Source organism: Gossypium hirsutum, chromosome A05, assembly GCF_007990345.1.
Source record: "Gossypium hirsutum isolate 1008001.06 chromosome A05, Gossypium_hirsutum_v2.1, whole genome shotgun sequence".
Classification (NCBI taxonomy): Eukaryota; Viridiplantae; Streptophyta; class Magnoliopsida; order Malvales; family Malvaceae; genus Gossypium; species Gossypium hirsutum.
The window spans coordinates 110,192,682-110,212,953 of record NC_053428.1 but is presented as its reverse complement, the minus strand read 5'-3'; the positions used below and the strand labels follow the sequence as shown (position 1 = coordinate 110,212,953).

The following is a 20,272-nucleotide window of genomic DNA, read 5'->3' as shown; positions in this document are numbered from 1 at the left end:
ATCTTGTTCGTACTTTGGATACCCATATAACCATCGAAGATTGTTGAAGTGACTAATTCCTGGAAATTAAGGAGCGTTGAGAACAAAGAAATTGTTGGAGTTTACTTTTTTATCTAGTACGAACACGCTTGATGGTAAGAAAAGATCTTTTGCAAGAGGGTTGGCTAGAGATTTCTTGTAAAAACATTAGCCCCGCTCAGTTCATAATGACAATATTTCGACCTTTTTTTTTAATTCCATGGATTATTCTCTTTTCCCCACCCTAAGCTCAATAGGGTAACACATAATACAAGGAATATCAACAAAGTTGGGTTTCCTTTAATGAAATTATGGGTGATATTGTAATAGTATCGCATACATCATCATATTCGATACAGGGCACAGTATGTCATCAACTATAGCTCACATTATCTCCGTATCTTATTTTAAAGCTCAAAATTATATCAGTAGAGGTGAGCGTTAAATCAAATTGAGTAAAAAAATTTTGAATTGAAAAATTCTATTTTATTATCGTAACTTAATTTAAAAAATTTCAAATTTTATTCGTATTTTACTTATGTTTTTTAAAATTTTTAAATTTTATTTTTATCATTTTTTGCCCAATTTTTTAAATATTTTTCCTTTTCAAAACTTTTAAATTTAAAATTAAAATGGCAAATTTTATAAATATTTAAAGCTAAATTTTTTAAAACTATTTAAAATTAAAATTAAATGACAAATTTTATAAACATTATAGGCTAAATTATTAAAATTTTAAATTTAATATCAATTTTATAAAATGTGTAAATACTAAAGGGTTAAATTTATTATTAAGCTAAAATTTTAAGATTTAAAAACGTTGATAATAAAATTAAAAATTTTTAAAATTGAATGACCAAAATAACCAATCGGACTATCAAGTTAGTTTACCCATTTGTATTCATTCCTTTTTTCTAACCCAGTAAAAGATAAATACACATCTACAGTGCACCATGTATCTTCATTTCATTCCAAATTTGCACCAGAAAACAACACAAAACAGCAATTTGCCTTAAAGAGAAGCATATGTCAAATGTTTCTGAACTAGACACACCAAAACATAAATATAATTTCAATTAACTAGAGATGACGCATGAAACTGATTGACCCTAACAAAACCAACACAGATGACTCTATGGATGAACACAAGCATATTATCATTGAGTTCCACTTAATATACTCAAATGAATGGAAAGTGTTAGAGGGTACAGCAGTGCTCATCATCCAACTAGAAAGTCAGCATTTACTCCTCATCAGAATAATTGAATTTTATAGAGTGCGACTGCAGATCAATCTGCCCTCCCCTGTATGATCCACGTTTCTTCTTGGTCTTCTCGTGCCGGAAACCCCTGTGTTTACAATCAGAAATATGTATTTTAGACACCATCTTTGCTTAACCATATACAAGAACCACCCAAAGCACAGTAAAACAAACATACAAACCATTTCTGGTAAAAGATTAACACTTTGACAGAGAATGGGCCAGAATAAACTGACATCAACCATTACCAGATTAATTTGACCTGGCAAATCTAACTATTTTCAGGAGTATACTATTGTATAAGTTCAGCATCCAGAGGCCAGAGCACCGCTTATTCCACTTTCCAAGCTCAGAAATAGATGTTATAAAATATTTAGATCATGGAGAGAAAACAGGGGAGAGGGTGGCAAAGAAAAGATAAAGCCTAAGCCTCGGAACATCTATCGAAGAATCATATGCAAACTTGAGGAAGTTCAAAATCCTAATTAATAACAAAATCTCCAGCAAAACCCAAACCAATATTGACAAGTCTGTCAAATAACAAACTAATACTGGAGTCCAGCAAACTAGAAATATCAGTTTTCTCAGGAGTCAGAAAGAAGCATGGTAAATTCAACTTATACAGAACGGAGACAGTAAGTTCCAATTATATGAATTGGGTACCAAAGATACATAAATCTCAGACATTTACGCTTACCTTCCTCTTACTTGACCTAGAACTTCTTGTGCTTTTGCACCATATCCAGTTTCAGCACCATCCTACAAGGATTTTTGCAAGTGACCAAAAATATACATATAATATCAAAATAAATACATTGGGATTGATTGGAGGTGAGAGAAACAAAAGGAAAGGAAGGTAAGTAAGAAAATATTTCCTTTGTTTAGTATCATTTAAATAAAAATAAAGCAAGTGGAACTAAGCATCCCTCCCTTTCCTCAAAAGTCACTTTTCAGTTAACCCAAATTAGAGTAAACGGTTAGAAGAAAGTAAACTCGTTTCAAATATAAAATTACTTCTATGTCCTTCTTATAATATCTTTTATTTTTCAAAACCTACTTTATAATATTCAAGCTTAACACGACCTTCAAATCTTATAAAAATCCATCCAACTTCATTTCTTCTTTCATCTTTTTTATCGATCAGTAACTTGATTTCTGTAATTTTTTAAATTTAGTATAAGCATCAAGTCTTTTTTATTTTGAGATTAATTAAGGGATTTTTATTAAACGAAACAGATGAACATGATTAAGCACATTGAATAATAGAAAAAAGCTAAAACTTGTAAAGTTTATAGTAATTTTATCTTGATATAAATATTTCAATTCTTGAATTTCCTCTGAAATAGATTAATTTTGAAAAACACATTTCTTTGTATGAAATTATCTTCAAGAAAGCATTCTTTTATGGACTAAAAAAAAGCCTTTCGGTAAAACAAAATTAATTTTCTCACTTTCAAAATTATTTAAAGCAACCAATCTCAAGATCATTCATTAAACAATTTTTTTTTTTTTAGAAAGGTATAATTGGAGCAATGTAAATATAATATGCTTTTCCTTCCTACTACTTAACCAAACAAATGTTGTTAACTTTGCACTCTTTTCCTTCTCTTACTTAATTTAGTTATCTGACAAAAGGAATGAAATATCTTTTCCTGTCCTTTCCTTTCCTTTAGAACCTCTATTTTTTTTTTCTTTACTAACTTCATCCCAAACATAAGATTAGAAAAAGAAAGCAGGGCAAGTACTTTATACCTTTGCCCAGTATGAATTATCTTCAAGCCTGCTATCAACAAATTCTACCTCATCCACATTCACTCTTTGAAATGGTTTCTTTGGCTGCAATAACACAAGATTCATAATTAAAACTCTTATAAATCAAAGATTAATTGATAGTTCAATTATTATCATCATTACTTAAGAACCTTGAAAAAAACTATTGCTGTAATAAGAACCATTCAAGAGAACCAAAAATTGATTCTCCCTCAATTCTAAACACCACTCTCCAACGTGAGAAATAAAGCACAGAGAAGACGTCAAATAAGCAGAAATTACCACAAAAAAGCCGGACACTAAAACTCACGCAGTATAGGAGAAAAAAAGAGGCTCGCAACACCTTATTGAAGCTACATTGCTTCGATGCTTCATTTTCTTGAAGTACTCATGTCCAACACCATGTTCAACATATTTTAGAACATGAGTATTGAGTATAGACCTTCCAAATACATGGAAAAGCATATAAAAAATTGAAAATACCCTTGTCAAATGGATACCTCAAACTTAGGTGTGAGTGTCCGGTACAGGTATGTATCCAACATGGGTATGGTTAGTCTTTTTTAAGTTTTTCCATGCATTTGGAGGATCTTTAGAGGTCATACCCCCATATTAGCGTATAGGACACAAGTACTTCAAGAAAAATGAAGAGTCCAGGCAACATAACCCGTATCTGAAACTCACACCCGAGTCTGAGTCATATAAGATCAGAGCATGGTGTTCCTTAAAATTGATTGAGGCTTCAGCTAGATGAATTAATATATTCAACATGTAAAAGACAATTTTATAACAGGCCATACTTACAATGTAGAAAATTCAAACATGAAGCAACAAGTCAGATCTAAATTACAAACATATGCCAGATTTTAAAAGCAAAATAGCTTTAGGGTTGTGGCATCCACCTTCATTTATGAACCTCAGAGTTTCACTACAGAATAAGTCAATAAGCCTGTAAGACTTACTTAGTAACAAACACAATAAGCAAGGTATAGTAGAGGGTGAAGAACACCTGCAAGATTTAATTAATATCTTTGAAATAACCAATTTGGCTTCAGAAATGGGGACTTAATATACAGTTAAATGGATGTTTTCTTTAAAACATTGCATTCCATATTGATTGCACATGCAAAATATGTAAAACCAGAATTCTACATGACAAAGGGGAGTCAATTGGACATAAATCATATTAAATCAAAGAAAGAAAACAAGCAGACTAAGGTCGGAATTTTACTTCAACACATAATTTACTAAAAATGTTCAACAAGTAAAGAAGATATTCATAAACTTACCTGAACTGAACCATTTTGCTGCTTCTTTGAGCTCTTTTGCTCAGAATGCTTTCCATTTTTCTCAATGTTCCCATTTTCCTGCTCATGAAACTGTTTAGCAGGCTTCTTGGGAAGAACATCAACATCAGTCTCTCCACTTTCTCCTTTATTTTCTTTACCGACATTTTTATCAGCTCCCACTAGTGAATTTAATTGCTCTTCTGAACCTGCTGTCTTTCTCCGTTTAGAGTCTTCAGTAGCATTTTTATCAACAGGCTGAGAATTATGTACTTCAGAATCCACCCTTTTCCTTTTCTTGGAACCTTTATCATCTGTGATCGTTGAATCCACCTTCGAGATCTTATTTTCCTCTGTGGATTTTTCTTTCTCTACATCTTCAGAATCATCCTTCTTTTTCTTCTTTTTAGATTTGGAAGTCTTGTCTTCCACTGATATGTCACTAGCATTCAAAGTAACTGCAGCATGTTGCGTGTCCTCTGAACCATGCTGTCCAACACTTTCAATTAAAGAATCAGAAGTTGACTTGCTTTTCTTTTTTTTCTTATCCTTCGTTTTATCAGTAGCAGATTCCTTAGCGGCATCCTTGAAAACTTGCTCCTCAAATTTCTTAGAGTTGACAGATTTATCGTCAACTTCAGATTGACCACCTATAATGTCCATACTACTCTCATTGCCTCTTTTCTTCTTTTTCTTGGGAGCAACTTCAACTGTAGAAGCAATGCAGTCTTGTCCATCACTGCATAATACAGAAGTTGAAAAATGAGAATAAAACATAAAATAAGAAAATAAGAATTGAAATGACAAAATAAAACCTGTTAAGGTTGGAAAGACAGAAAGTTAAAGAAAAAAAATATCACATCGGTTATTTGTGCCTCTGTTTTTCCAAAATAAGTGGCATTCTAAAAAGACTAATGCATCATAACAATCTACTACACTCCAAATAGAAATCATAAAAAGACAATTTGCACTTTTATGTTCACATGCAGATAACTGTACGATTATATTTATGCATTCTCAATGCCATTACATGCATAAGTTTAATGTTAAGTCATAATTGCAATGAAATCAGTAAGTGTAAAGGCAAAGGTGATTAAACATGCAAAAATGGCGAGGCCTTATCCTTGACTTCGTGGAGAAAGAGATTATCCCGCTTAATAAATAAAAGTTTAATCAATCAAGAAAAAAAAAATCTCATCCCACCTCTTCGCCAGATACTTGCAGCACATTTCTTCCAAATCTAGAGAAGAACCTGCCAAAACATCTTTCTGCAAAAAAAAAAAAAAAAGATAAGAAAATTACTATTGAGAGTCAAGCCAATTAACAGAAACTTTGCTTGGGAGAATGAATAAAAACTCATAATGCAATTAAGTGACAGGCACGCACACACACAAGCAGTAAGAAGGCAGACAAAGGAGGGAAAGTTAAATTATTTCAGAAACAAGCTTCTCTGCTTAACAGAGGAAACAATATATGATTCAAGAACACAAAACAAAGGATCCACACACATACAGAGACACTGAGAAAGCTTTATTATTCGTGACCTTCCAACTTACAAAAATAAAAATATCAAATGCTCAAGGAAAAAATGAGATTCACCTACTAATGTCAAGAATTGAGACAATTAGGAAAATTAAGTTAACTATTGGCTTCTATCCTCGACATTATAGTTCAGGGGAAAAAAGAACTAATGCACAATTTTATTTTTTATTTTCAAAACACAAGTTATTATGGTTCTACGATTTTTATCAATTAATGGGGGAGTGGTATACACTTCCTGCAGCCTGAGATCCAAAATGTCACTTTTTAAGGAAAAACAATTAACTTTCCTAGGTAGACTAACGCCAGAGACCCAACTATACAGTAGACATCTTCCCAGAAGAACCATTTTCTGATCATTAGAAACTTGAGAGAAGCTGCTTGTGCAGCACGAAACCCCTCTCTTTTGCAGTTAAAGCATCCTAAATAATGGTCATAAGCACATGATAGCTGAACTTTGGCCTATTTTGCAATCCCGGTTAACATCAAAACCGCGGGCAAATAAACCAAAATATATTCAGTAAATAAAAGGTCAAATCTCTCAGGAAGATACTAGCTAAGTCTAAGAATCATGAAATCGATGAAACAGAGTAGCCGATTAAGACAAACATCCTTACATTGGGAAATAGACGGCTTATGCCTTTGAGCTTGTAGGTTTGTTTATTGTAACCTGATAAGCCACTACAACCACTGAGATCTAAAAGAAAATATGTACTTTTACATTTAGGAGTAGAACAATGGATTTACACTATCGGTTCTCAAATATCCAAAACAAAACCCATCTACAATCACATTCGAATATACCTACAGAGAAAACTAAAATAGAAAAGAAGATACCTGGATTTGGGCTTCGGAGAGAAACTTCTTGAGGGTCTTAGAGAAGGAATTGCGTTGAAGAAAGCGGGCAATGGAGAGGAGGAGGAGAGAGTTCTGGTGGGGAGTCAAGGACGGAGCAGAAGCCTCCATTTTCATGGTCGGGTTGGAAAGAAGTACAACTTGGCGAGGCTTCAAAGCTATGAGCGAAGGGGAAGGCTTTACTACATGCATGTATCCCTGATCCTTAAGTAATATATAAACCTCACCTCCTCCTCCCCTGGGTCTCAACTATAGCAACTGGCTAGGGTTTTGCTTATTAAAGAATTTAATTACTTTTTCTTTAAATCCCGAATAACTAAAGACCTTTCGGTAAAACGATGACCCATGATATACGATACAAAACAATCACTTGGCTTCTAGGGAAACGTCTATGAAATAAGTCTAAAATCTTTTTCTTTAGAGCAAATATTAATTAACTTATTTAACTTCCCAAATTTATTATTTTAGAAAATTTTAAAAATTTTAATTTTTTTAAATTCTTTATAATTTTTTTAAAATATAAATTTTAGAATTTTTATAAATATTTTATTTTTTTTTTGTAATTTTAGTTGAAAGAAAAATCAATTTATTCGTTTTCAAAATTGACAAGGACCAAAGAGGTATTTACACTAATATGTTATTCGAATTATTCAAGTTATTTGAATTGTAAAATTTAACTCGACTTGAACTCAAAACTCGAATTACTTATTCGAGTTGACTTGAAAAAAATTTAATAGCTCAATGTTAATTTTACAAATCACTTATATAATTTCATGCCTCATTTATTTATTTTATTTTTAAATATAAACTAAGAATACCTAATTTATCTTTAGTTAAACTTGTGACATTAAAAGTTTGCAAGTTAGATTGGTTTTTGAATAACTATTCATAATGTTAAATTACTATAAGATTTGTAGTAGTTCAATCTTACCGTAAACTGCAATTGAAAGAATGTTTTTTTTTCTCTCTCAAAAGAACCTTGAGCCACTTCTGAAAGAATAGGCATTTGTTTTCGATGTCACACCATTTCATATAGTTGTTTCTAGCGATTAAAGGCTCCGACCCATCTCTCCTCTCCTTCTTTATTCTTTATTTTCGACTTACCCTACCATGAATCTCTACATTTGTCTCGTATATCAACTCAAAGCTAGGAAGGGGTCCTTCTCCAAAGTCTACATTAGTAACTCACGCACATAACATTTTCAGAATGTTTCGTCCAATTAAGATCCCAATGGTTGGAATGGGAGGAGGAAGTAGTCTCTAAAGTTGTAAATAGGTTGGAAAAGTAGTTAAGAACTAGTGATTATAGTTATCTCCTGTTCGTAACCCGTCTACATGTGGAATCATTCAGCCCAATAGTTCAATTAAAATTTTTATAGAACTTGGTTGAAAGATGGAAAATCGGGCATTGCATTCCTCATTAATTATCTAATTATCACGGGATTTCAAGGCCCAAAGCAATTCCTCTTCTCTAAGTACCATATTGAAGTCATTCAGTAAACTTTTATGAAGTTATTAAGAAAGCCAGAGGGATCTTTCGCTAGAGTTCTTTTGGTATTTGACATACAGGCCAAGAATTTCTTCTTTTTTTGGAAAGTGTTACCAAACTTAGTACGATTCCATTGGTTTAGGTTGTATGCAAATAGTTCAACGATGTCTAGCAACGAGCTTTCAAAATTGACCCAAAAGCTCTCAATGATGTGTTTAAACTCAAAATGATCGAGCCGTATCAGCTAAAGTCTAAAAGGGCTATTTTGTACATGTTAATCAAAATTTCCAAACTAATAAGTAAGGGGCAATTGTCAAAGCAAACTCGATGAAGGTGAGTGACCATAAAATTAGGAAACTGTAAGCGCCAATTAGGGTTGGCAAGGGCATAGTCAATTCTCTCTTGAATAAGGCCTAAGAGGCTCTTAAGATTTGACCAAGTGAATCTCGACCCTTTAAAATCGAGATCAATCAAGTTACAGTGATTGAGGCAACCATAAAATTCCCTAATTCTAGTACAGGATGGCGAGAGGCCACCTAATTTCGTAGAGCTAGAGATTACTTCATTAAAATCACCCGTCACAAGCTAGGGTAAATTATGATTATCCGCCACAGCTTTAAGATTATGCCAAAGTAATTTACGTTCACCTAATCCATGACTAGCATATATAACAAATAAAAGTTACTGAGAGTAGGGAGCATGTACCTTCACAATGACCTGGATCTTTTGTTCGATATTACAGAGCAGGTCAATGTGACAACAATTGAAAGCTACAAAAGCCAGATACCCCCACAATGCCCAATAACTGTGGTATCAGCTTAGGCATCGAATGGTAAACTAATAGCAATGACAGGAACATTAGACGTGCTTGCCTTAGTTTCACTAATAATCATCACTTGAAGGTTATGCCGGCATACCATTTCCCTCACTATCTTCACAAAGTCCAGATGACGGGCCCTTTTACAAGTCTATACAAGAATCATCATCGGTTTTTAGTAAGGGGGAATCCTGAAAAATCTCTCAAACCATTGGGTCTTTGTTGGACTCTAGGAGTGGGAGTGGTGTTATTTCTAGCTTGTGCAACATCTCCTCTCTCTCGTGAATCTGGCGTGGGATCACACTCAGTTTGAATTTTTCCACCACCAGTTCCACTTTCATCACTTAGGCAACTAGGGTGTCGTTCATCAAGTGAATCTCTTTTATCTCATTCTAAAAGAATAATATTGGGATATACTTGATGCAACTTAACTCGTGCTTTTATATATACTAGCTTTTAATGTCACATGTGTTGCATGTGATTTTACATATTTAATATTTAATTAGTTTTCAAATATTTTATTTTTAATTATAGTAATTAACATAAAATAATATTATTATTTTAATTACGAAATATAATTAAAATATATTACCCGTTCAATCCAAATATTATAATAGAAAAATTTCAAATAATAATTAAAGAATTTTAAGTGACATTTTTTTATAATTTTATGTAAGTAATAATTCTATTTTATATCAATAAAATTAGCACAATATTTTTAAAAATAAATTTAGCATATTATAATCAACAAAATTTTTTTCTTATAATTTATGCTTAGTGTTTTATTCAAGTATTAACTCTATTAAAATTAGGGTAACATTTTTCTAAATGTACACTTGTGTTAAATTTTTTTTCAACTAATAATTCTAAATTAAATATTATAATTATTTTTAAATATGAATTTAATAATATAATGAAAAATAAAGGATATTCTCGTCATTTTAAAAGTTCTTCCAAACTTGTATTTTTATATTATATATTATAGATATAGATATATAGAGTGAATATAACAATTATAATTTTTGTTATACAATATATAATATTATAACTAAATAATATTTTTTTTTTGTAATTAGGGTAAACAAAACTCGATTTGAAAAAATTGAAAAAAAATGAATTTCGAGTTAACCGAAAGCTTTAAGTAAAAAATGTAAAAGAATAATTCTATACATAATATGTATGATAAATTACATCAATAGTCACTTAAGTATATATAAATTTTTATTTTGGTCAATCAATTTAAAGAAGTTATAATTTAACCACCAACGTTTTTGAGATTGTAATTTTTTTATCACTTAGCTGTTAAGTGACTAAATTAAGGATGGTGCGACACTTTTTTAATTGGTAGAATGATAAATTTAGTTATAAATTTTATTTTTTTAATTGGTAGAATGATAAATTTAGTTATAAATTTTATACAGTCTAATATTTTGACTGTAATTTGATATAAAAATAATAATAAATCAAAATTATTTTAAATTTTGTAAGGATGATTGTTTTTTAATACAATAATTAGAACTATCTATAAACTCTTCTAACCTTTAAATAGGAGGATAAATATACTTAAACGCATTTAAATCCATATCCTCTTAGATGGGCAACGTTGGCAGAGCTAAAAAATTTGTTGGGAGGGCCGAAATTAAATTATATATTTTTACGACAACAAAAATATAATTTTACTATTTCAATAATCTATTTCTTTATAAATTTTAAAAGATTAAATAAAAAATTATAAATATCTAAACATAAAAATTTAACGTATAAATCAAAATTGAATAAAGTTTCCTGCGGGTTCTATATATTTTCGCTTTTGCGGTCTTTTGCAATGGAGACTCGCAAAATCCTGATTCGGGACAGAGATTCTCAGCTTAAGGGTCCAAATGGATGGCTCCATGATTGAGTTATTTTGACCCCCGCCCATTAAAGCCCGTGTAATTGGACTGACATTAGCAGCGAGACTCGACACGGAAGGCGAGGGAACAACTATGCTACGATGACGATGACAAGGAAGGCAGAAACAAGGGTGAAGAAGAAGAAGTTGAGAAGAGTTTTTAAGTATGAATTCTCTAAAATTAAAAGAATTTTAATTGTTTATAATATTTATATAAAATCAGGACTAAATTAGTAGAGTATAAAAATTGAGGACTAAAATTAAAAAATTGAAAAATTTACATGGATGACTATTGGTGGACTTTGTTACCTAATATAAAAATATACAGAAAATACAGATGGATAGAGAGTCAAGAAGGAAAACATAAACAAAGGATTAGGAAGGGAAATGTGTGGGTATATTTTCATTGTAAGTAGTTGAAAATTACAGCATTCGGTCTTTGACAAACTTTACAATTCCTTCAAAGCTCAAAACCCATGTTATTTTTAACATTTTAGATTACTGTCCCTTTCTCTGCTGTTTTCCCGGCCGGCTACTTTTTCTCCTTTTTTCCAGCCATCTTACCGGAATCCTTCTTGTTTCTGTTGTTGTTGGTTTTTTTCTTTTGCTGCTTAGAATTCTTTTTTTCCTTTCTGAGAAATTAAGATTTTATCTTTTCTAGTTCTACTGTTTGAATTTACTAAATAAGCTGATCTGAGCTAACCAACAACGTTTTTTATTAGTGTCTTTTGCTCAATCTATATTTCAAGCAAATCGGAGATGAGTAGATCAAATGTTTAGATTTTGTTTCTTGTCTGAAAGTTGAAGGAATAAAATTAAGCAATGAATGTGGTGGCCGCCGGAGTTGGATCTACAGCCAACGCGGCAGCTCCGGGTTCGGCTGAAGGTCAGCTGCTTCTTCTTCTTCTTTTTCCTTTCCCTGATTTTATTTGTTTTGACTTTTCACTTTGTTTATGCTAAAAAGGTCTAATTTTCTTACATCTCTCAATCAATCCCTACTTTAAAATAAAGTTTATTCTTTTTCATTTTCCACCGAAAACAAACCAGCGAAAGAGTGAAAAATGGGGAAAAGCGAGTTGACAGATGGTTGCTTGAGTGATGATGCAGGTGAAGCGCCGGAGAGAAGGCACATCAACCCGGAGCTATGGCAGGCGTGTGCTGGGCCGCTGGTGAACCTGCCGGCTGCTGGGACCCATGTTGTCTACTTTCCTCAAGGCCACAGTGAACAGGTAAGCTAATTACCAACTCTCTTACATTAATTGGATCATTCAATAACTACAACAAATTTTTCTTTCCTTTTCTGTTTTTTTAGTGATTTCCATTCTTTTATAAATAAATATAAAAATGAATATGGGTAATTTTACTTGCTTATTAATAACTCGTGTAAGTATTTTACTCAAGTAGTTGGGTGTTGAATCGTGTCAGAGGTAGTTGGGAGGAGAACATAATGTTTAGAATAATTTTCCTTTTTTGTCTTTGTAATTTTATTAGTTTTCATATAGTTGAATTACCGTACTTGTAGCTTATGTTATACTACTGGTGACAAAAGAAATTTTAGTTTCTTCTATTCTGTGCATTTATTTACTATAGTTATGAAACAATTGGTTAGAAACCAATACAACTGTCACCGCATTTACAGCAGCTCTTTTATTCTTCTATTCCCATTGTCAGTTGCACCCTGTTCATTTCCTGAGTGTTGTTGTCATGGGATTTTAAAAACTTGGTTTAGTAGAAACTAAGCAGGTAGTTGACATTTTATCGTGGTAAGAAATCGCATTATTCCAATATATATATTTACATGACGATAGGGAACATGAAAGAAGTTGTTTGTTTTAACATTTAATCTTCCTCTTGGTTAAATATGTGTACTAACTTCAATAAAAATCCCAATCTCAGGTTGCAGCATCTATGAAGAAAGATGTGGATGCTCAAATTCCGAACTACCCAAATCTTCCTTCTAAGCTATTATGTCTCCTTCATAATGTCACCTTGCATGTACTGCTGCCTAATTCATTTTTTTTTTGTTTTCCTTTTAGAAATATTGATTAGAGCTTTCAAATTCAGTTTCTCCACTTTTTCTTGACTGGTTTTGCAGGCAGACCCAGAGACAGATGAAGTCTATGCTCAGATGACCCTCCAACCTGTTTCTTCGGTAAAGAGCTTATAATCCTAAATGCCTAGAAGAATATTATATCATAGAGTTTTGAACATGTAAGTGGATGTAAGAACTTAACCTAGTGAGATTTTTATGCAGTTTGATAAGGAGGCGTTACTGAGATCAGATCTTTCTCTGAAGTCAAATAAGCCACAACCTGAATTCTTCTGTAAGACGTTGACAGCAAGTGATACAAGCACTCATGGAGGTTTTTCTGTTCCTCGACGTGCCGCCGAAAAGATTTTCCCTCCTCTTGTAAGCAGTTTTACTTAATCTAGAAGGTTGGTTGTGTTAACTTTAGATATTAATCCCTTTCCTGATTCTTTGGACAGGATTTCTCGATGCAAACACCTGCTCAAGAACTTGTGGCCAGGGATCTGCATGAAAATGTCTGGAAGTTCCGCCATATCTATCGTGGTATGTTCATTTTGTTGCCTTGAGAACTTTTGCTTGTTGTATCTATGGATTGCCATTACAGTATTATTAATAATTCTTTTACTTTTGCTTGTGCTTTATACACATTATCTATTTAATTCCATCCCCTCGTTTTTAATTTCAGGAAAACCAAAGCGCCACTTGCTTACAACAGGATGGAGTCTATTTGTTAGTGGAAAGAGACTTTTTGCTGGTGATTCAGTTTTATTCATTAGGTAATGGTAATGGTTCTGCTTGAATCTTTATTTTTAATTACTGATTTCACAAAGTTAAATGTCTCTTTCTTTACAGAAACATTGTCAAATCACTTAACTTTATGGTTTTACTGCTCCCTTCCAAAGAGAAAAAACAAAGGCAGTTTTATCACTCTTATGATGATGTTCAAAATTTGTGAGCAGAAATGAAACACAGCAGCTTCTCTTGGGTATAAGGCGTGCTAACAGGCAACCTGCCAATCTATCATCATCAGTACTGTCTAGTGATAGCATGCATATTGGCATCCTCGCTGCAGCTGCTCATGCAGCAGCAAACAATAGCCCTTTTACCGTGTTTTATAACCCAAGGTCCAAGCAATAACTTTCTGACATTTAAATAAGTTCAGCCTTGTCAAAAGAGTTTATTAGTATATATTACTGAAGAGAATTTCTCTCCCATATTTCATTCTAAAATAATCTTTGTCTTTTAGGGCTAGCCTATTTGAATTTGTTATTCCTTTAGCCAAGTACTATAAAGCAGTGTACAACCATCAAATATCACCTGGCATGCGCTTTCGAATGATGTTTGAAACTGAAGAGTCAGGAACAAGAAGGTAGTATATTTCAAGTCTTTGTCCATTTTTTATTATTGATTAGTATCTCTGAATTAGCCATATATTGAGTTATAAAACTGGATGTTAACTATGGCTCTCATGTTGGCAAACTCAAATAGAGATGTTTAAGCATTTAAATTACTGTTTGCCTTACTTGTTATTGAACTTGGAAATTGTAAACCTTGGTTTAGATGTGACTTGAGCATTAAGAAGTCTAATTGCTTTCTTGGATCAGAAACTTTTGATTTGTCCGTTTGTTGAAAAAATGGTGGAAATAACTCTTTTTCCCTTCAGGTATATGGGTACAATTACAGGAATCAGCGATATTGACCCTGTAAGATGGAAAAACTCACAATGGCGTAATTTGCAGGTAATTTTTTCATAACTATTTGTAGTTTTTGTTTTCATTATATTTATGATAGCAATACAGTGTTTTCCTTTTAGTGATGATGTTTTTAACTCAATAGGTTGGCTGGGACGAGTCAACTGCTGGGGAAAGACGTAATAGAGTATCCATTTGGGAAATCGAACCAGTTACAGCTCCATTTTTCATCTGTCCATCTCCATTGTTCAGATCTAAGCGTCCTAGGCAACCTGGAATGCTGGGTAGTAGATCTTATAGCCTCTTATCATTGCATAATCAAGTTCTATTTTTATGCCAGAATAGTTTCTTAGAAGTTCATGTACTTAGGGAGTTTTGTTCCCCGGAAGTACCCTGGCTGCCTTCTATTGGTTGTTTGTATGCCTTCTTTCCCCTCAGATACTTTGCCTTCTGTAGAGTGGCAATGATTAGGAGTAAATAGCATCTGCTGATTGTGATTGTGCAATGAGTGCTGCAAATTGATTGGGGCCAGGTTTAGGAATATGTTTCTTCTTTTCTCCCATGTCGATTGATATTTTTGCGTTTAATATTTTTGGTCTATTAAATATTGCACTCTCTCAGTGTGTTATGCTGATGATTGGATTCTTTAACATTTTTATCCTTCATTTATTGACACGGTTTAGCTGCATACCTTGCCTGCCAATTTTGCAGCTGATGAATACTCTGACTTAGATAATCTATTCAAGAGGCCAATGCCTTGGCTTGGTGATGATATATGCCTGAAGGATTCCGATGCTCATCCAGGGCTTAGCTTGGTCCAGTGGATGAACATGCAGCAAAATCCTCTGCTGGCAAACTCTATGCAGCCAAATTTCATGCAGTCTCTGGCTGGGTCTACTATGCAAAACTTTGACGGAGCAGATCTTTCCCACCAAATGGGCCTTTCAGCACCACAAATGCCTCAGCCCAACAACTTACAGTTCAATGCTCATAGGCTACCTCAGAAAGTGCAGCAACTTGATCAAGTTCCAAAGCTACCATCTACAATGAACTCACTGGGATCCATTATTCAGCCGCAACAGCTGAATGACATGACTCAGCAGTCAAGGCAAAATTTGGTTGCTCGGACTCTACCCTCTAGTCAAGTTTTGCAGCCTCAAGCCCTTGTCCGAAGTAACAATATCCTTCATCAGCAGCAAACATCTAATCCAACTCATCAACTCCCTCTAAGTCTTCCTCAAAACCTGCAGCAGCAGCAGCAGCAGCATCTTGTGGGCCCAAATCATCCGCAAAACTTAATGCATTCCCAGCTGCCTGATCCACTCAACCAGCATTTACAAGTGCCTGACAACCAGGTCCAGTTTCAACTGATGCAGAAACTTCAGCAGCAACAACAGTTGCTTTTGGCACAGCAATCTGCACTTCAGCAGCCTGGTCAACTTGCCCAACCCCAAGATCAACAAAGGCAGCTGTTAGATGCGTCTCAGAGCTTCTCTAGTTCTGTGACAGCTAGCCAAGTGTTAGAGATGCCTCAAAACATACCTACCTTGCTACCTCAATCTAATGTTGCCCCACAGCAGATGCCTAAAAATAACAGCCAGGCAAATGTTTGGTTCTCTCAGCCGCCTCTGCAGTCAAAAGTTCAGCAACAACAAACTGGAATGCTACCTGAAGTTCCTGGTCTTGTAGGTCCCTTCCAAACTACAGCAACAAATCAATTCTCCACAGCTGTTAGTAGTGTAATGACGTCTGCTGCTGTAGCCGCACCTTCTGTGATTACTGATGATAATCCATCATGCTCCACTTCACCATCTACAAACTGTCCAAGTGTTCTTCAACCAATGATAGACAGCAAAGTCCACAGGAGTGCTGGGTTAGGAGATGACATCAGTCAGTCTGCTGCCACAGTATTGAATGCTAATGCCTTGGAGACAATGTCAACTAAGGCTAATATGGTTAAAGAACAGCAGCAAAAGTCTGTTAAACCCTTGTTGAATATCTCCAAGAGTCAAAACCAAGGCTCTTTTGCCCCGCAAAACTGTATCAATGGTGCTACAGCACTTGCAGATTGTTTGGACACATCATCTTCTACAACTTCAGTTTGCCTTTCTCAAAGTGATGCTCATTTGCACCAAAACACACTGTCTTACAACCCTCAAACAATGTTGTTGAGAGATACAAGTCAAGAGGGAGAAGTTCAGGCATATCCAAGGAATAATGTTTCATATGGCAATAATATGGATAGCCAAATTGAGATGCCCATGAATTCTGACACTTTGTCTGCGAAAGGCATGATGGGACTGGGGAAGGATTTTTCAAATCACCTCTCTTCGGAAGGGATACTCGCCAGCTATGAAAACCCTAAAGATGCTCAGCAAGAACTTTCTTCGTCAATGGTTTCCCAGCCATATAGAGTTCCAGATATGGCGTTTAACTCCATTGATCCCACTATAAACCATAGCAGCTTCATAAACCGCAATGCATGGACCCCACCATCACAATTTCAGAGATTGCGAACATATACCAAGGTATGTTATTCTAAATTTAACAATCACATTGAGTTGATCTCTCTATCTGTGATCCCTACCTTTTGAACCCTAGTCCACTAAAGTGTGTGTGCAACTTGTCACTCTCACACATCACAAATAATTTTTCTTGTCTTCTCATTCGTCAAGGATTCTAATTTTATGTATTTACCTTTACAAGGTTTACAAACGTGGAGCTGTTGGAAGATCAATAGATATAACTCGTTATTCAGGTTATGATGAGCTCAAACAAGATTTGGCTCGTAGGTTTGGAATTGAGGGGCAGCTGGAAGACCGAGGGAGAGTAGGCTGGAAACTAGTCTATGTGGATCACGAGAACGATGTTCTGCTAGTAGGAGATGACCCATGGGAGTAAGCCCTTTTGCTTCTCTATTAATATATTACATTGTTTTCCCCAGTGAACACGATCTGAGCCATTAGACCTGATTGATGAAATGGAAATTAAATACTGTAACATTTGAGATAAGTGCTTTTCGTGACAGTTTTACATCTGTTCCATTACAGGGAGTTTATCAACTGTGTCCGATGCATCAAAATACTCTCCCCTCAGGAAGTCCAGCAGATGAGCATGGATGGAGAGTTTGGGAACTCTGTCCTGCCTAATCAAGACTGTAGCAGCTCTGGCAATGGGAATGCATAAACTAGTATAGTTACAAGCTAAGGTCCATCAGTAGTCCGGGGCTCATGCGGTTTGTAGGATTTCATTGCTTTTCCATATGTTATATATTTTCAGCATATCCTTTCTGCAGTAAAATGATGTTCACTTTCAATTTTGGCTGAACTTAATGTCAGAAAAGAAGAGATGACAATATCATATAAGCAGAAGAGGAAAACTGTGGACTGGAAGGGGCGGTTGAGCTTTTATTTAAGAATCCAGCTTAACCTTAGGTTTGATTATGTTAAGAAATTGATATTCCAGCTTCTTTTCTCTTTTGTTTTTGGATTGATTGACCCTTTATATTATCCTCAACTATACTCTAATATTTGTACAAAGGAAAAATCATGAATTTATCGTTTTTTTTTGTGTATTAATCTCCTGATTTCTTTTTTCTTATGTGGAATGGAAACAAGACAAAAGAGCTCTCAATTTCATTGTTATGAACGGCTATTAACAATGACCAAAGGAAAAAAAAACCACCTGGCTGTTGCCTCGGTTTTGGGGTTGGACTCCTCATTTCGATTTCTTTTTTTTTTTTTGAGAAGATCCTTCTATTATTTATTTGTAGCATTGCATAGAATTTATCATTTACTTTTTATTGGTGTAATGTAATTTCTTTGTATATATATATTTTGTAAAAAAAGAGACATCAATTACAAAATAACATCATAAGTATAAAGCAAAATTTGACCATCATTCCTTATTTGAGCAGCAACCACAGGAGGTATATCTGGAAAATGTGAGAGTCATAAGGAAATTTCTTATCAGCCCAGCTAGAGTGCGAGCAACAATATTTGCTTCCCTTGAAATTTGCTAAATTTTTGCACTCTAATCTCTTTTACAAAGTTCTTAAATTTTTAAAATCGAATCCCTATTCAACTACCCTTAAGAGTCTACCATTTAAGGGTTTTGAATAATTAGAGCACAATCAATTTGGACAGTGATACTAATTCATTTTGCAAATCAAGCCACTTGCAGACTATCATAAATTTTCTATAATTTTACTTGTTCAACATTACATTATCAATATTCTTTTTAATCTTAAAATCTATCTACCGTATTCATCTCTCGCCATAGTCGACAAGGAAATTAACTCCCAACCTGAACTGCGTGCACTATCAGTGTTCAACTTAATGGACCTATAGGCGGTGGAGTCCAAATTTTTAATGCCATTATGTGGTAAGAATGGTGATCATGAGATTAGGCAGGCTTACAATTGTAATCACTTAAGCCTTAGGATTTGTATCCTCATTCGACTTCACAGGATCTTGACCATTATTGTCTACAGCACTCCCATGTTCCTTTTCAGAAGGCTCGGGTGAGGCCGACAAAGAAATCTCCATTTCCAGTAATTTTATTATATTTTTGTCTTAATTTCTGAAAAATAAATATAGTAAAATTGTTCAAGGGAAATGATTTGATTGCAATTTTTTCTAGTATTAGTTTAGCAATTTGATAAATTACAAAAAAGTTTTTCAACTTAGAATTGAAATTGCTAACCAAATGGAATGTAACGTCTTTTATGAATATAATATATAAAAGGTTTAGATGAGTCATTCTTTGTGGGTTAGTTTGAAAAGAGGAGGGGAAGTGCTGGGGGTTGGTTGATGGTGGCTGAAAGATGAGGAGGAAAAGCAAAATGTTTAAGAGATGTGATTTTGGTGGTGATTGGATGGTGAGAGAGCGAGGAAAAATTTGAGGGGTTATTGACAGAAGAAAGATGAAGCCAGAAAAAGAAAAAAAAAATAAGAAAAGAAAAAGGGAAGAAAATGAGGGGAAATAAACAAGAAAATAAAAAGAAAAAGAAAGAGAAAAAAGGTACAATAGGACGCCACGTACGCGCTACCACATTAGCAAAAAATTAATGTCATTAGCCTTAGGTACCAATATAGTAGACAGAAAAAAAGTATAGATACCAATTTCAGACAAAAAAACCCATAAGTACCAACCTAGGAGAAGTGGATAAGTTTAGGTGCCAATTTTATATTTAACCACAATAAACACATGTTAATTCTGCTGCTTTCATTTCCTGCACTACAGCTAGTCTCTTCAATGTTTTAATTATATTAGTTAGGGATGATACCTGACCTGTTAATGAAATGATCGCATCAAGCTCCATAGCTCTAGCAACTCTTCTGCCAATACCCACTATTGTAGTTGGATATTGATAATCATTGTTACTTATCCTTTTCAAAATCTCATATGCCTCATTATACGATTTATCTAGCAAAGTCCCATTGGTAGATGCATCAACTACCATTCGTGTATGTGCATTCAGTCCATTGTAAAACATTTCCATTTGTGTCCAGTGTTGGAAACCATGCATCGGACATTTTCTAATCAATTCCTTGAATCGCTCCCAAGCTTCATACAATGTCTCATCTTCAGATTGTCAAAAAGATGTAACATCGTTCCTCAATTT

The 20,272-nt window shown here is 34.1% G+C and overlaps 2 protein-coding genes and 1 non-coding gene across 10 annotated transcripts; 2 read left to right on the top strand and 1 right to left on the bottom strand.

Annotated features, from left to right (window-relative positions):
• Nucleotides 1-960: 960 nt before the first annotated feature.
• Nucleotides 961-7,145, bottom strand: LOC107904306 (nucleolar and coiled-body phosphoprotein 1). The gene is made up of 6 exons (XM_016830632.2): nt 6,712-7,145; nt 5,539-5,603; nt 4,339-5,074; nt 3,032-3,115; nt 1,977-2,038; nt 961-1,367 (listed from the first exon to the last, which is right to left on the bottom strand). The coding sequence occupies exons 1-6, from the start codon at nt 6,919-6,921 to the stop codon at nt 1,262-1,264; spliced, it is 1,263 nt and encodes a 420-aa protein (XP_016686121.2). The 5' UTR covers nt 6,922-7,145; the 3' UTR covers nt 961-1,261.
• Nucleotides 7,146-10,867: 3,722 nt separating this feature from the next.
• On the top strand, nt 10,868-18,224 carry LOC107904307 (auxin response factor 19). 8 transcript variants are annotated; one of them, XR_005927631.1, is made up of 16 exons: nt 11,260-11,334; nt 11,649-11,812; nt 12,034-12,155; nt 12,823-12,921; nt 13,022-13,078; nt 13,181-13,336; nt 13,414-13,498; nt 13,641-13,731; nt 13,915-14,079; nt 14,202-14,324; nt 14,619-14,694; nt 14,792-14,930; nt 15,358-17,174; nt 17,353-17,543; nt 17,697-17,885; nt 17,985-18,224. XR_005927631.1 is itself a non-coding variant. In XM_041114607.1 (16 exons), the coding sequence occupies exons 2-15, from the start codon at nt 11,749-11,751 to the stop codon at nt 17,830-17,832; spliced, it is 3,321 nt and encodes a 1,106-aa protein (XP_040970541.1). In that variant the 5' UTR covers nt 11,260-11,334; nt 11,649-11,748; the 3' UTR covers nt 17,833-17,881; nt 17,985-18,224. The 8 variants fall into 8 exon arrangements, 6 of the variants coding, with proteins under 6 accessions (XP_040970540.1, XP_040970541.1, XP_016686123.2 ...); XM_041114607.1 differs by having other exon boundaries at nt 17,697-17,881; XM_041114606.1 differs by lacking the exon at nt 11,260-11,334 and adding an exon at nt 10,868-11,090 and having other exon boundaries at nt 17,697-18,224.
• A 1,941-nt stretch (nt 18,225-20,165) lies between these two features.
• LOC121229812 (small nucleolar RNA R71) lies at nt 20,166-20,272 on the top strand. The gene has a single exon (XR_005927768.1). It is a non-coding gene; the product is annotated as a small nucleolar RNA R71 (small nucleolar RNA).